This window comes from Pelecanus crispus, chromosome 16 (genome assembly GCF_030463565.1).
Source record: "Pelecanus crispus isolate bPelCri1 chromosome 16, bPelCri1.pri, whole genome shotgun sequence".
In the NCBI taxonomy this organism is placed as follows: domain Eukaryota; kingdom Metazoa; phylum Chordata; class Aves; order Pelecaniformes; family Pelecanidae; genus Pelecanus; species Pelecanus crispus.
This window is the reverse complement of record NC_134658.1, coordinates 7,294,483-7,309,007: the sequence shown is the minus strand read 5'-3', so window position 1 is coordinate 7,309,007 and position 14,525 is coordinate 7,294,483. Positions and strand designations below refer to the sequence as shown.

Genomic DNA, 14,525 nt, shown 5'->3' with positions numbered 1-14,525 from the left:
AACTTTAATAATGTGCCCTTTGAAAATGCACTGTAATGTAATGTGGGCAAAAAGGAATCGGCAAGCTTAAATATCAAAAGATGTAAAATGACAACGAATATAGATAGTCCTGCTACTGCCAAAAAAAAAAAATTCTGCTCAGTTATTTAAAAATGTAAAATGATGGCCCTTTTTAGACCCCAGTATTGATACTTACTGTGAAATGTTCAAAGCTCAGCTTAAGTTGCATGTTTTCCTTCCTGTGTAATTGCATGCAGGGATCTTTTTCTTTTGATTTGTGCTTACGTTAAGGAGACTCACAAATGTCTTCAATTTGCAGGAGTCAAGAGTACATCGCTGTGAGTCACCTGGGTGAAGATGAGCAGGGGCAACACGAAGTGGGTAAGTTTGTTTATTTTTGCAACCCCTCGCAAGCTGCGAACATGTTCCGCGTGGGAGGCGGGGGGCGGCACCATCTGAGCTGCTAAATGGAAGCCATTCTTTATGTACCCACAAATAAATTACCCTTGCGGAAGGCCGGCTACATGACTGATGCTCCTGCGGAGGTCATGGTGTGGAGGAGGCTTCGGTATGTACCTGCGTAGAGCTCTCCCACCGGGGTCCCATGGAGGAGGAGGTTTAAGTGGATGTGAGGAGAGGGAAATGCGGTGAGGAGATCTGTCTCTTGGAGCTGGTTCCCGCCTGAGATGCTGGCCTTCACGGGAGCGCTCTCAGCAGCAAGGTAGCGCTGAAGTTCTTGCCCCGTGCTCTAGAAACCCCGCAGCCCAAGGAAGGCTCCATAGGAATTCCTATAGGAGTCCAGAATGCGTTAAAATTCTAGACCGCAGATTTTAGACCAGGTGCCGCCCAGCTAGAGCTCGCTGGTTCTACCCCTTCCACGCCCCGCGATGGGTTCCGAAACGTCATCTGGCCGTTGGGTTTACGGCTTTTTGTCCGCTGTCGCCGCCGGAGACGGCTCGGTCAGTGGTGCCGCAGGGAGATGTTTAGCTCGGAGCCCTGCAGAGCTGCACGCCTGCCGTCAGCGAGTGAACACCCCGAGCCCTCGGGAGGGGCTGACGGACCCCCAGCACCCTTGGGTGCCGGTGCCGCTCAGCACCCGCGGTGGCGGGGCTCCCTCTGGCGGCTGCTCCGGCCCCGCCGACTCGCTGCTTCTCCAATAAATATCTTAATAAACGCTTGCAAACCGAGCGGGGAGATCATCACACGTCGGCGGAGTGACCTGCTTACGCAGCAAGGACACGTCTCCCCCGCAGGCCCAAAGGCAGCAGCCGTAAGCGTTTCCTTTGGGTACAGCTAATCACTTTCTCTCAAATCTCAAGATCGTTGAAAGTCTGAGCTCCATAAATAAAAGAACAAAGAAAGAAACCCTTGGAACGCTGAAGAAGTCTAATGGCTTCAAAAGCCAAGCGTGAAAAGCCCTGGGCGTAGGACATAGAAGGACATAAGTCTTACTTTATATGGAATTGTAAAGCTACCGAACGAGCTTCTCTTGTCTTAGGAGTATTAGGAACAAGAAAGCGCTAACACGTGGAAATGCTGCAACAGAGTGAGATTGCCCTCAATTCTTTGACTTCGACTTGAAAATTGGATCCGTAGTTTTCTGCTAGGGGAAATCGTAACATGTCTGGATTTGTGGCCTGTTTATCGAATGCATCTTCATTTACAAGGTAATTGGAACATCAGTTTATATGGTGCTGTACCAATCTTTCCCATTTCTTTCTTAATAGGCACAGCTTTTATATCAAGTGGAAAAGATTTGATAGAGATCATCTATTATGATGCAGTTTTTTACCAGTAGAAGTGGATCTTGTGACACTGCCTTTGGAGTAATACAGCTTGCTTGTGCATTGCATTTGTTGCATGTTTATGTGAAAGATTTTAATGTTATGGAGGAATGTAAATCCTAATATATTGAAAATAACTGTATATGCCAAAAGTATTTTGAAAACATGCCCTGCAACAAATCTTCCTCCCTCTCATAGCATTACTACATTCAGATTTTAGCCTAGAGTCTGCAGAAGCTAATTTGAGATCCCAAAATAGCCATCAGCATCGGATGTGTCTCTCAAAGATGCTCTAATTAGCCAGACGTTCCGGGGGTGATACAGGACTCGCTGAAATTTGTGAGGGGTAGAGATTCCTTTGAGTACTGAAGCCTGAGTCACCTAAATAACCTTCCCTTTGCTGCTGACACGTAGCCACCGGAGGTAGCGTTCTGCCGGCTGCGCGCTAACAAGCACCAGTGATCTCTCCTCTCCTGACTTCCCCAAAGGACTAATCCACATCTTATTATTTGTAGGATTTTGGTAAAGACCGTAAACGAGATAAAGGCGCCCATTGTGCTCGGTACCGTACAGTGTGAGGTGCAGCAGCACTCGCATCTCCTCTGTGGAAGTGTTTCCCAACAATACCGTTCTCTTCAAGAGAAGCTTGGCTCTAGAAACATCCTCCTTCTGCAGAGCGCTCCGTGCCTCAGCAGTTGCATCTTCTCCGGCCTTTGCTCTGGGTTGCCCCAGCTTTTTCAGCCTCTAGTCCAGCCCTTTGGTATAAGTACTCGGGCTGCCCTTGCTTGGAGCTGGTACAAACCTGGACTTTACGCGTCCTCGGTGAGCTCCCACCGTGCGTGGTGGTTCATAGCCGGTATCCTGGGCAGCAACAGGAGCGGGAAACCGAGCTTGCAGCAAAAATGCTCCAACTGGTATTGGAGAGATGTCCCCAGCAGCTTTTCCTGGAAGGAGACTGTCATACCCTGCCCATTCCTTACCCCTGGTTTCAAGTTGCTGCTGGGATTATTAAATAAAGCAAACGGCTACAAGCTTTATTTTATGACTCACCTATGGTATTTTTACGTTTCACTTAAAAGGCTGTGCTTTCAGTAAGGCTAAGACATTACCTTGATACGGTCCTCTGTAAAATTCCATATTTGGTAAGTTGGATTTAAGAGCACAGCTGGATTCCCTGTTCGGCTGTTAAAGCAGACGATTCTTTTTGTACAGAAGGAGTTTTTAAATTTGTATGAGAGCATCTGTCGCGAACGGAGCCAAGAAAAACAACTTAAATGTGCGCGTAGCCCCTTCCTCAACCCGTGCCGCCGCTCTCCTAGAGCAGGCTTGGGCAGAGGGCGAGTGCTGCAGCCTGCGCTAGCCCTCCGAGTGGCCGCAGAGGAGAGGCCAGCTGTGCCCTGTCTGCTGGGAGATGCAGAGAGCAGGCGGTGCTCAACGCAGCTCTTCCCCCGGCTGCGAGGAACACGGACATATGGTGCTTCTGGGGAGGAAGGCAGGGCTTAGGGAAATTCTTCTTTAATTGATAAACCTATAACATCTTGGATGAGATGTTGGACACATGCCCCATTTGTAAGCTTTGAGGGGGAGGAATTTCTGCAGGCTAGTCGGGGCCCGTGGGAACTCCCGTCTCGAATGTCGATGTTATTCCTCTTTTTTTTTTTTTCTACTCGGGAAGCTCAGTTCCTGTGAGCACAGAGTAGAAACCTTTGCTGTTATTGCTCAGTTGAGCCTTCCATTGCTACCATATGTTTTAATAGAAATGTTTGTTTCCACGCTCATTTTGCTCCTTTTGCAAAGTGGGATGAATCTCCCATGAGCCGATTTCGGATCTGATCGAGGCAGCCAGTTAAGACGCCGTTCCCTGCGCTGGGGCTGGGAAACGGGAACCTGCCAGCTCTGGGTGAGCGCTGGAGAGCTCCGGAGCCTCCCTCGGCTGCTGCAAACGCTGGAGAGCAGCAGCTGTATCGTGGAGTACTGAAATATAAAATATAAAGCGTTTTCCAGTGAAGCTGTTACTTTTACCGCTGGCTTTAGAACCAAATACACCCAAAGGCTTGTACGTGGCGTTACAGATGCAAACCCGTTTTTAACTCGACATCGGAATGTCCTACCTGTTGCCTTTATAGTTGTTCCTGGAAGACTTTGTTAAAACCGCGGGTGTCTGGATGCTCCTGGTTTTTGATGACTCTGCACGATGTCGGTTTCAGAACCAGTAAGAAATGAAAGATTGGCCCTGTGAAAGTTCATTAATTTTAGAGATGGCTTTGCCTCCAGCCCAGGCAGGGGTGGTTCTCGGGATTGTATAACGCTCCATCTGCACTGAAGCACCAAACACCCACAAGTTACGGAAATCGATGAAAAAATACCGCGAGTGGTTGGCGAAGACGGTGAAAACTGATCAAGGTGAATCACAGCATTAAAATAACTTGTATAGGAAACTGGCAAGCTCTTTGCGCGGCTGGTATTTAGCGAGAAGTGTTCCACAGATGTTGAAAGTTGTTAGTCATTCCCTATAATAAAGGCCTAAGGTTGAAATTTTTTTTTATTATTTTTTTTTATTTTATTTTATTTTGGTTTTCAAAGGCGTGAGGGTTTTGTTTGGTTTTTTTTCCCCTCTCCTTTCTCTTCCTCTTGGTCGTGGGAGGGTGGAACTGAGGGGCTCTGCCCCGAGTTGGGGGGTGGGGGGGGTCCGGCGCTGCCCCAAAATGCCCGAATCGCTTCGGGGCCTGGGGAGGGGGGCGGGGCCGGGGGCGGGGCCTGGGGAGGGGGGCGGGGCCAGGCGGCGCGCGCGCCTTCAGGAGGTTTGTCCGCTGGCGGCCGCCATCGCGCCGCCGGCCCCGCCCGCCATATTGTGCCCGGCTGCAGGCTGAGCGGCGGCCGGAGATGGGTGAGGGGGGCCGAGCGGCGGGACGGGCCCGGGCCCCGGGGGCGGAGGGGGGGGGGGGGGCGGGGGGGTGGGGGGCCGAGCGGCGGGCGGGGCGCTGGAGAGCCCGCAGCTGGCCCCGCCCCGCCGCCGCCGCTGGGAGGGGGGCGGCTCCCGGGCCGCGGCCTGCCCCGGGGAGCCCCGGAGCTGCCCTAGAGCCCCGTTCCTCCCTGCAGCCTCGGTGCGTGCTCCCGCAGCCCCCCCTACAGCCCCCCCCGAGGCTCCCCTGCAGGTTTGTTGTACCCCGGTGGGGTCCCCAGAGCCCCCGGTGCTCTCCCGGGGCCCGTCTTGCCAGCCTGCAGCTCCCGCCGCGCTCCTGGAGCTCCCACTGCTCCACCGCAGCCCCGGCCTGCACCCCAGGGGCTTTTACAGCCCCCGTCGCCCTCTTACAGCCCCAGCCTGCGCCCCCAGAGCCCTCATAGCCCCTTCTGCTCCCCCAGAGCCCCTGTGGCCCCCACTGCCCGTCTGTAGTCCCCACCTGTGCCCCCAGATATCCCATTTCTCCTCCGCAGCCTCTGCCTGCCCCCCTGGAGTGTTTGTGGCCCCTGCCTGCACCTCTGTAGACCCCACAGCCCTTGGCCTGTGCCCCCACAGCCCCCGCTGCTCCTTCAGAGCCCCCGTCTGAGCTCCCAGAGCTCCTGCAGCCCTGAACTCCACTCCTACAGCTCCCAAGCGTGCCCCGCCACTCTCCCCAGCTCTTCCCAGGCCCAACGCTTTCACCCTACTACTTTTCCCTCTCCAACTCTCTTGTCGCGGTGTCCTGGGCCTCTAACCCGCTGTCTTCACCTCCCCCCAAGGTCCCGTCCATCTGGTGCCCACCCCAGCCCCCGTGTTGTATCCGGGGGGTTCCTGTGCTCGCCCCTCCTGTTCACCAGCAGTTACTCTGTGTCCCCGGGTCGCCTGGCCTCTGTGCCGTGGCACGTACTGGGGCTTCTGCCCCTCGCTCCGTACCCCCTCAGTTCCCCAGCGCTGCGGCCACCTCCGTGCCCCACTGGCCTGTGCGACGGCACCCATCCCGGGGTATCTTTGCTTTGCTTGGGTCTGCCCCAGGTACACCCTGTCCCTCAGTGTCGGGGACTGGTACAGCAGTTTGCTGGAGGACTCTGGAACTCAGTGCAAGCTTTAAAACTTGAGAGTAGTTTCTAAACCTTCAGCAAATTTTCCTTCTTCCGGATGCTAATTGCTAAGTGATGCAAACTGGAAATGTTAAGCAACTGATATGCCCTAATCTGAGTTCTTCACAGATCAGATTTCATGTCTGGTAAACAGTGTATTATCACCCTGTCCTTTCTCTGAGTTGTATAGATTCTCCTAAGGTTAAACAGGATCCAGAGAAGGGTTTTAAAACCTTCCTGTTGTTATTATTGTTTACGCTGTGGCGAGCAAGCACTAGAAAAGCTAACTTTGGGCTAACATCCCGTTGAGCTCTGTGCCATGCAAACATCAACAACAAATGCCCTAAAAATGCTAGAGTTTTTTTTTCCCATCTTAAAGGAGCAAAAAAGGGAAAAGCCAGTTTCTGTGCTTTTGCAGCATCCCTGTAAAAGAGCCGTGAATATTTGATTCCAGCACAAAATTGGGCAAAAGGGGACCTAGGTAATATTCCCAGTTTACTGAATCCTTTGGGCAAATTGTTTAGCATCTCCGTAAGTGTATTGCTCTGCCTGTAAAACAGGGATAACACCACAGGGATGCAGATTAAATTCCTTGTAAACTGCCTTGGGTTGGGAGAGAGGCATGAAAAGCTTCCTGCTCCCGTGGAAGCCTGCATACATTAGGCTTTAGACTCTCAGTGAATTCACAGCACCTTAACAAGCTGCTGCATGCCCTAGGAGCGTCGGGAGGTATCTGGGGCCGCATCTATAGCCTGTGGTGAATATAGAAGATGTAGAAAAGGATTGAGCAAAGTTGCATTATCCTGCTTGGTGCTGCAAGCTAGCAGCGTGAGTGATCGGTTACCTCTGGTCGGCGCGGTAAGCAGCTGAGCCTTAATTATAAATCTTTTTCTTTCAGTTTTAAGGACTGAAGGCATAAGCACGCAGTGAACAGCAGAGAAGCCACCTGGAAGAACAACCCTCGGCACCCTCTGTTGTTATGGCAGGGGGAAGGCGGGGCCCTAACCGGACGTCCTACTGCCGAAATCCCCTCTGTGAACCTGGGGCCGCTGGCGGCTCCGGCCATTCCACAAGTTCCTCTGTCACGGGTGTGCGCTCACGCACCAGGTACGTCCGGTTTTCCACGTCTTCGCGTCTAGCCAGGCCAGCTGCTCCTCTCTGAGGCCGGTGTGAGGGTGTCTGTATCTCCCCATCTCACATGCCGCTGGTTTTCCTGTGGCTCAGGAATTTGCTAACTCCTGGTGCCTTGCTGAAATCCTTTTTCTATATGTGGCAGTGTCCATGCCGCATGTTGTAATTGGGATAGGTGGGTTCTGATTTGCCCAAGGCTGTTAAGTGCTTTATCAGACCGTGACAGACTTCCAGGAGTGTTCAAAAGCCTTTAGTGACTATTGAATGGAAAGTAAGGAGAGAGACAGATTTTTATCCAAAGCCTGTCTCTGGAGTTCTGGTGGTTGCCTCTCCTGTGCCCTGAAGTTTACATCAGGTGAGGCATTTCTGGGGTAGAGTTTAGCTAGGTCAGGTGATGTGTGGGCTGTGGGGTTTTTTTCAGGTTCTAGCCTAGCTGGTTGGTTGCATTTCTGCAACTGAGGTAGAGAGGAGGAAGGAGAAGCGGAGCACCGGCAGCAATACGTAAGCAGGAGGTGCCTTATGAGCTCTCTGCAAAGAAAATGTTAGATCTGTCTTAACATACTCCCTGCTTTCGGCCCTAGGCCAAGAAATGTATAGGGATACAGTTATTCAAGTTATTGCAAGGCCACGGAAGGTGGAGCAATCCACCTTGTACATTCTTTGCTGTGAGAGCATGCACAAAGGTCCTTATCAGCAGTAGGTAACGTAGTACAAATCCACGCCCCGGCTTACCTCCAAGTGATTTGTCTCTGTGGCCGTACCCTCTGGTACCCATCGCCTACATGGCAGCCCAGGCCGCGGAGCCCCTAAGTGCTTTATAGAATCATAGAATCATCGAATCGTTTAGGTTGGAAAAGACCTTTAAGATCATCCAGTCCAACCATTAACCAAACACTACCAAGTCCGCCACTAAACCAGTTAAGGGGAGAGTAATAATTAATTTCATGTTTCCTGGCTTGGTGGCTGGATTATTTTTTAATGAAAGTAAAACTTAAGAAAAGATCAGCTTCTTAAAACGTAGCTAAAAATATGCAGAACAAGACTATATATGCATATGAGAGCCTTGTTGCTGCTCTTGCAAGAGCACCCTTTAGGTCTTGTGTGTCTGTTCAAAGCAGAAGAGGCTTTGTGTTTATATTTAAAGCCCTTTTCTGGGGGACCAGAACAGGAACTCTTGTTCTGTGTACAGGAGCAGCGTTTATTGGCAGATTTATCAATCCTGAGGAGCTGAATCAGTCTTGTCAGCTTGGGAACCTGGGGGTTTCAAGGAGACCGCTTGGGTTCCTAAAGTTTTACCCTCGTGCATGGCCTTATTTTAGGCTGTCAGCCTTCTGTTTAAAAAAACATGGACTGATCCACCTGTGTCCACCCCTGGGCTAGAAGTCTTTCTGCGGTCACACTCCAAGACTGCTGTGGTTTCGTTTTGGGATTTTCAATAGGAGTTTGTGCTCTGTAGTTCCTTTGAAACCCACACCCAGATTCCTTTGACTGTTGTTATTTAGAGATTGCAAATCAGGAGAGATATATCTAGTATATATTAGTTCCCTTCCCTTTGATTAAAAGGGTTGCTGTCTGGGATTGCGTGCGTGCTCACACAGGAATACGCACCTCTGACTAAACTTGTTTTTCCTCCATCGTTGAATAGAAGTTGAAGAATGAGAAAGGGCTTGTGTTTAATTGCTCTGTATTTCATGTTGAAGCACTCTTAGAAATGTAAATAGCAACTCGAGGCCTAAAAGCTTCCAATTAATTAAGAGGGCCACCGGTTGCCCCTTGAATAGCAAAAACACAGCCACGGCTTTTGAACCTGACTCAACGCAAGGGATTTCATACCAAACGACCTGGTGCTGTAGATTGGCCTGGTTCCAAATATGGGTTTCGCTGGGCAAATTCCCGCTCACGTCTGCCTGTACCAGTCATCCTAGACATCCTCGGGGTGCTGACACTTCTGGTTCGTGGCAGCCATTGACCACGATAGTCAGCTTAGGCTGCTCGGTCAATACTAGACCCACCGAGTTCTGCAATCTGCGTATGTGGGCTGGAGGACAGCGCTGTGTTTATCGTGGGGGAATGACTGCTGGCTTTTGGTTTACCTTGGTAGGAGCGGCTCAGGTACAGGCCTTTCCAGCCCACCTTTGGCAACTCAGACAGTCGTCCCCCTCCGGCACTGTAAGATCCCAGAGCTGCCTGTGGAGAGGAGTGTGCTGTTTGAACTTCAGCTCTTCTTCTGTCATCTCGTTGCTCTGTTTGTCCACTACATCAACATCTACAAAACTGTGTGGTGGTACCCACCCTCCCATCCGCCTTCACACACGTCATTGGTAAGCACCGAAGGACAGCCGCTGTCCGGTGGTACTCACAGACTGTCTCTTGGGTCTTCAGACATAAAGTTTTCTATGTATGTTTGAAGCAAACTACCTGTGACTCGACAGCCCTGGAGAGTTGCTCACTGACTCTTACTCGGCAGATTTTGGGCACTGGCTGTCTGCTTGGTGTTCTCTCTCTGATCTTGGAAGAGAGAGTCCGAGGAGAAGAGAATAACTTGGGAGCTTCTTTGTTGAATGTGGGTTTCTGCTGCCTGATGGAAAGTGGAATCATTTTGTTTTTCTCACCGCAGAACTTTCATCTTATTGACTTCAACGTGCTGACAGTGACGACGATCGTCCTGGCACGCCGGCTGATCGGTGCTATTGTGAAGGAGGTAAAGTCCCCGAACAGATCTCACAACTGTTCCTTCCTCCCAGGCGAAATGTAAAGCTGTGTGTCCCTTTTGCAGTTCCAAACTCTTCCGTCCTTTTCTAAAGAACTTTGTACTATGTCCAAGTCAGAAGCCTAGGCATGGTTTCTAATGGGAAGAAGAGAGAGCAGAAATGAGCATCTCAAACCATTGCTCATGACTTTCTCTGTCCTTCTGTGATTGTTTCTGAATTACTGTCTCAGCTAGACTGTAGTAATTCTGCTTTCTTCCTCGTGAAGAACAGTATTTGGCTCTTTTCCTGTTCTTTTAATTACTCTAGCTTTCTGCAAGGAGAAACCAGTGTAGTTCGGTTTCTGATGACTGCAGAAGCTTCTGTGGTGAGCAGGTCCTGGAGCTGGTCACACCGATAACGACCAGACCTTAACAAGAAACTCTGAGAGCTCTCCTCATTCCAACTTGAGGAATGAGGCCCTGGGTTTTGGCAAGTCCAGATTCCAGCCCACAGAAGGCCTCCCCTTCCTGGTGGCAGTCAGAGCCTTCCACTAGCTCTTCCTTCATGTGTATGAAGTTGATTTTACAGATTGAGTGCTGCTCATTTACCATTTGCTTCCTGTAGGAAGCGTGAATTAGTCTCCCCTCTGCCCAGCTCTTTCTTCTCTCCCCGCAGGCTTCACAGAGTGGCAAAGTCTCCCTGCCACGCTCTGTTTTCCTGGTGATCACTCGGTTTGCTGTTCTCACTGGCACAGGCTGGAGTTTGTGTCGATCGATAATTCACCTTTTCAGAACCTACTCTTTCCTTAATCTCCTGTTCCTGTGTTACCCGTAAGTATCTCTTCTGTCACTCGTGTGTGATTTCTAATGTTGCTTCAGCGCAGTGGTGTTGCTCAGTTGAAGTGAAGCCTGAAAGTAAATAAGCAGTCGATTACCTGGTAACAGAACTTAAACTACCCTTCTCCCTCTTGCTGTGTCACACTTCTTCTTGGTGGTAGGGCATATCTTTAACATTTACCCATATTTCAGCTTTAATATAGACATTAATTATCAGATTGCTCGTGTCCTCTGGAAAGGATTGTGTGCTTTTCTCATGGTATTCAAAGAACCCATGTCTTCGGTTTACCTTAGTTCTTCGGTGCCTCTGCCAGGTGGAGTGAATCAAACAGCTTCCCTGCTTCATGTTAGCTAACAAAAGGAAGCCAGTTCTGTTTCCAGTCAAGTAGTGGAAATAGCTCCCTTCCCTCTGGTAGATGCAGGAGGAAGCATCTCATAAAGATCTGAGACTTGGTGCTTGTGTTTGAGATCAGATTGGTGAAGCTCTTTTCTGGAGTTTATGTAGGTACCAGATGCCATTTAGGAGGGGGATGTGATGGTAGTGCTGATCTGCTGCCAGCAAAGGCATTGCACGGGGAGCTCGTGAGGGAGTAACCACCTTTCTGCACTTTGCCGCTCCAGGTTTGGCATGTACATTCCCTTCCTTCAGCTGAACTGTGACTTTCGGAAGACGGGCCTCTTCTCCCAGGTGGCCAACATCGGTCCCAGAGAGACCGGCGAGGTGAACTCCAGGAGCAGAGACTACCTGACCGTCCTAAAGGAAACCTGGAAGCAGCACACTCGGCAGATGTACGGCATGGAGGCCATGCCCACTCACGCCTGCTGCCTCTCCCCAGATCTCATCCGCAATGAGGTGGAATACCTGAAAATGGACTTTAACTGGCGGATGAAAGAGGTGCTGGTGAGCTCCATGCTCAGCGCCTACTACGTGGCCTTTGTGCCGGTCTGGTTTGTGAAGGTGAGCGAGGGCCAGCTCTGCTCTTGCAGATGCCACTTCTCCGGGTGTGGGACAGGCTGGGGAGGATCGTGGGGAGGTGGGCGCTGGGTTATGGGGGAGGTCTGGTTCCCGCTTCTTGCTTAGCCGGAACATGGGAGACGTCAGGCAGAGGGCCGGTCTGTGCACACAGGCGGCCGCAGCCAACCCATTTACAGAGGCCTTGCGAAAAGTAAGAAGCAAAACTGTCTAGGTTTAGCTTTGCTCAAACTCCAGATAACAGAGGACAATATTGTCCTGGTAAAGTGTATTCTGACTGTCCCGAGAGTGTGCATCCATCTGTTCGGGAGTGGCGTCTCCCTCCTGCCTCCCCATGAAGCTGGAAGGACTCCAGGCCAACCATTCCTTCTGTGAGGACAGAGCTCCAGGACGAGGGGCTTGACTTTAATAAGGGAGGCAGTATTAAGGAGGATGGACCTTATTAGGACTCTTAGCTGTTTTATTGAAGTTACTAATGTGTTGTACAGAGACAAATGTCTGGTAGTAAATCTGTCAGACCTCGGGGATGAGACCAAGTCCCCTTCCCCCACGGGGCCGGTGCTCCCACCATTGTCAGCTGAGCTAGGGGAGCATCAGGAACTCTATCCCTGTTTTTGGTGATGGGTGATGATAGCATGAATGTTTCGCTATGGTGTGTTCAGGAGTTGTACGGCAGCCATCCTATGTGGGCGCTTCTTTTTCAAGCGGGATTAATAGCTACGTGAAAAGCCCTCGTTTTACCTGCCTGAATGCTTTGTGTTTTGATGGCTTTGTTAGGTGAGGCTGTCCAAACACGTTGTCACACATTCTTCTTGTCCCCCCCACAGAACACTCAGTACTATGACAAACGCTGGTCGTGTGAGCTCTTCCTTCTGGTTTCCATCAGCACGTCTGTCATCCTGATGCAGTACCTCTTACCTGCGCGCTACTGTGACCTGCTCCATAAAGCCGCAGCGCACCTGGGCTGCTGGCAGAAGGTCGATCCGGCCCTCTGCTCCAACGTGCTACAGCACCAGTAAGGAGCTCTCTCCTGAGGCTAGGGCTGGAGTTTTCTCTTAGCTGGCATGCCTGGTGGTGTGAGCAGAGGCTGGATGGGGAGCTCGGCTTACCAGCCACCTCTCCTCCTCCTCTCGTTGCTTAAAAAAGCCAAAGAACTGGATGATCTTAAAGGTCTTTTCCAACCTAAACGATTCTATGATTCTAAAAATGAAAGCAGAGTTGTCGGCTGACACATCCGACAGCATCCAGACGCTATCTGTACTGTCCACTTCCAAGCGCAGCAAGCAGATCTGGTTTTTGGCAAGGTGCTTGCTGCTCCAGACTCCAGGTGACTGCCATTTGTCACCGCTGTAGTGACGTTCCTCGGTGGGCCAAACTCTGCCCTCCCAAATGACGGCAGCTTACTGCTGTGGCCAGCGCTGCGGAAGCAGCTTGTACGTTATCCCCGCTGACAGTGGGAGGGCAGCAGACCGCCCCCCTTCAGCCGCGGAGGTAGAAATCAGAGCGCTCTGCTTTGTTTTCCTGCAGGTGGACAGAGGAGTGCATGTGGCCACAGGGAGTGTTAGTGAAACACAGCAAGAACGTCTACAAAGCTGTGGGGCATTACAACGTGGCGGTGCCCTCAGACGTCTCGCACTTCCGCTTTCACGTAAGATCGCATCTCCTTTCTGGGGACAGAGGCGTAGCGGCTCGGCAGGATCGCGGTCCCCTGGTCCCGAACACCTCAGACCGCCTGAGCTGGCTCTCCGAGCAGGGGAGCTGCCCGTGGGGGGTGCCCAGGCGGTGGAAGGAGCGGGGCTCGGTGCAGCGTTTCGCGTTAGTCCCACATCTCCCGTCAGTGCTGCTGGAAGGGTGACTGGCCTCTGCAAACCGGGGCTCTGCCCGGAGCTGTTCATGGGTAAATGTGTCTCCAGCGGCGAGTCCCAAGGGTCACCTCCCCGGCCTCTGCCTCCCACGTCCTGTCGAAAACGCGTCCCGAAGGGTCTGACCTCGCTCGGTGCCTTATTGTGGTCTCTCCTGCAGTTCTTTTTCAGCAAACCGCTGAGAATCCTCAACATCCTGATTCTGCTGGAAGGAGCCGTCATCTTCTACCAGCTTTACTCGCTGATTTCTTCAGAGAAGTGGCACCAGACTATCTCGCTGGCTCTGATCCTCTTCAGCAATTACTACGCCTTCTTCAAGCTGCTGCGTGACCGTCTGGTGCTGGGCAAAGCCTACTCGTATTCTGCCAGCAGAGACTCAGAGCAGAAGTTAAATTAAAACAATTGCACTGATGCTCAGCTTATTACAAAACAAACAAAACAAGAAACCCTCAGAGCTTCGTATTTTTGTTACCACTGCTTTTTTTTCTTTGATAACTGATGTAATTAAAAGGAAAAAACATATTTTTTTACTCCCAACAGTTGTTTGTGTGTTTGTTGTCTGGTAGAGTCCCCTGAGAAGGCCCCCTCCTGTTTGCATTTGAGAGGAGTGATTTATTAACAACGGCGCTTAGTTTTGAGAGGCGCAAATACTCCTGCTTCTGCTGGAGTCGGAGCTCCAGCTGGCACCGAGTGGGAAGATGAGAATTCCAGGTGTGTCAGGGCTCACAGCTTCGGTCCGAGCCCCTTTATAAGGGGCTGAGCCCTGCTCTGCCCATTCCGGGGACCCCGTGGGCCCTGCAGCACCCCCGACGCCCTGTGGCTGTACGGGAAGGCCGCGTTGTTTCGCTACGACGATTTTTTAATTCCAGAACCGCTGCAACCCCTCGCTTCCAGCCCGCGCAGGTGAGGGTGCGCGGTCCGCAGCGGAGCCAGGGTCCGGCCGCGGACCGGGGGGGTTCGCTCGGGGTCCCCCGGCTGCTCCCGCTTCGCCTGTGCGTGGGCGGGCTGGGGGTCCCCCCCTCGCCGCCTCTCCTGCCCGGCCTGCCCGTCAGGCTGCCGGGGCTGGGGCCGGGGGGACGCGCGGGGTGACAGCACCGGGCGAGGAGGAGGAGGAGGAGGAGGAGGAAGAGGAGGAGGTGGCGGCAGGGGCGCAGCTCAGCACCCGCTGACTCGGGGCTGGGGGCACCGGGACCGGCCCGTCCCCGCCGCCG

The 14,525-nt window shown here is 51.9% G+C and overlaps 1 protein-coding gene across 1 annotated transcript; it reads left to right on the top strand.

Moving 5' to 3' along the window:
• The first annotated feature begins 6,724 nt into the window (after positions 1 to 6,724).
• Positions 6,725 to 13,836, top strand: TMEM39B (transmembrane protein 39B). Its single transcript, XM_009492468.2, has 8 exons — positions 6,725 to 6,929; positions 9,055 to 9,274; positions 9,571 to 9,654; positions 10,319 to 10,473; positions 11,101 to 11,437; positions 12,280 to 12,467; positions 12,980 to 13,100; positions 13,475 to 13,836. The coding sequence occupies exons 1-8, from the start codon at positions 6,802 to 6,804 to the stop codon at positions 13,709 to 13,711; spliced, it is 1,470 nt and encodes a 489-aa protein (XP_009490743.1). The 5' UTR covers positions 6,725 to 6,801; the 3' UTR covers positions 13,712 to 13,836.
• The last annotated feature ends 689 nt before the right edge of the window (positions 13,837 to 14,525 follow it).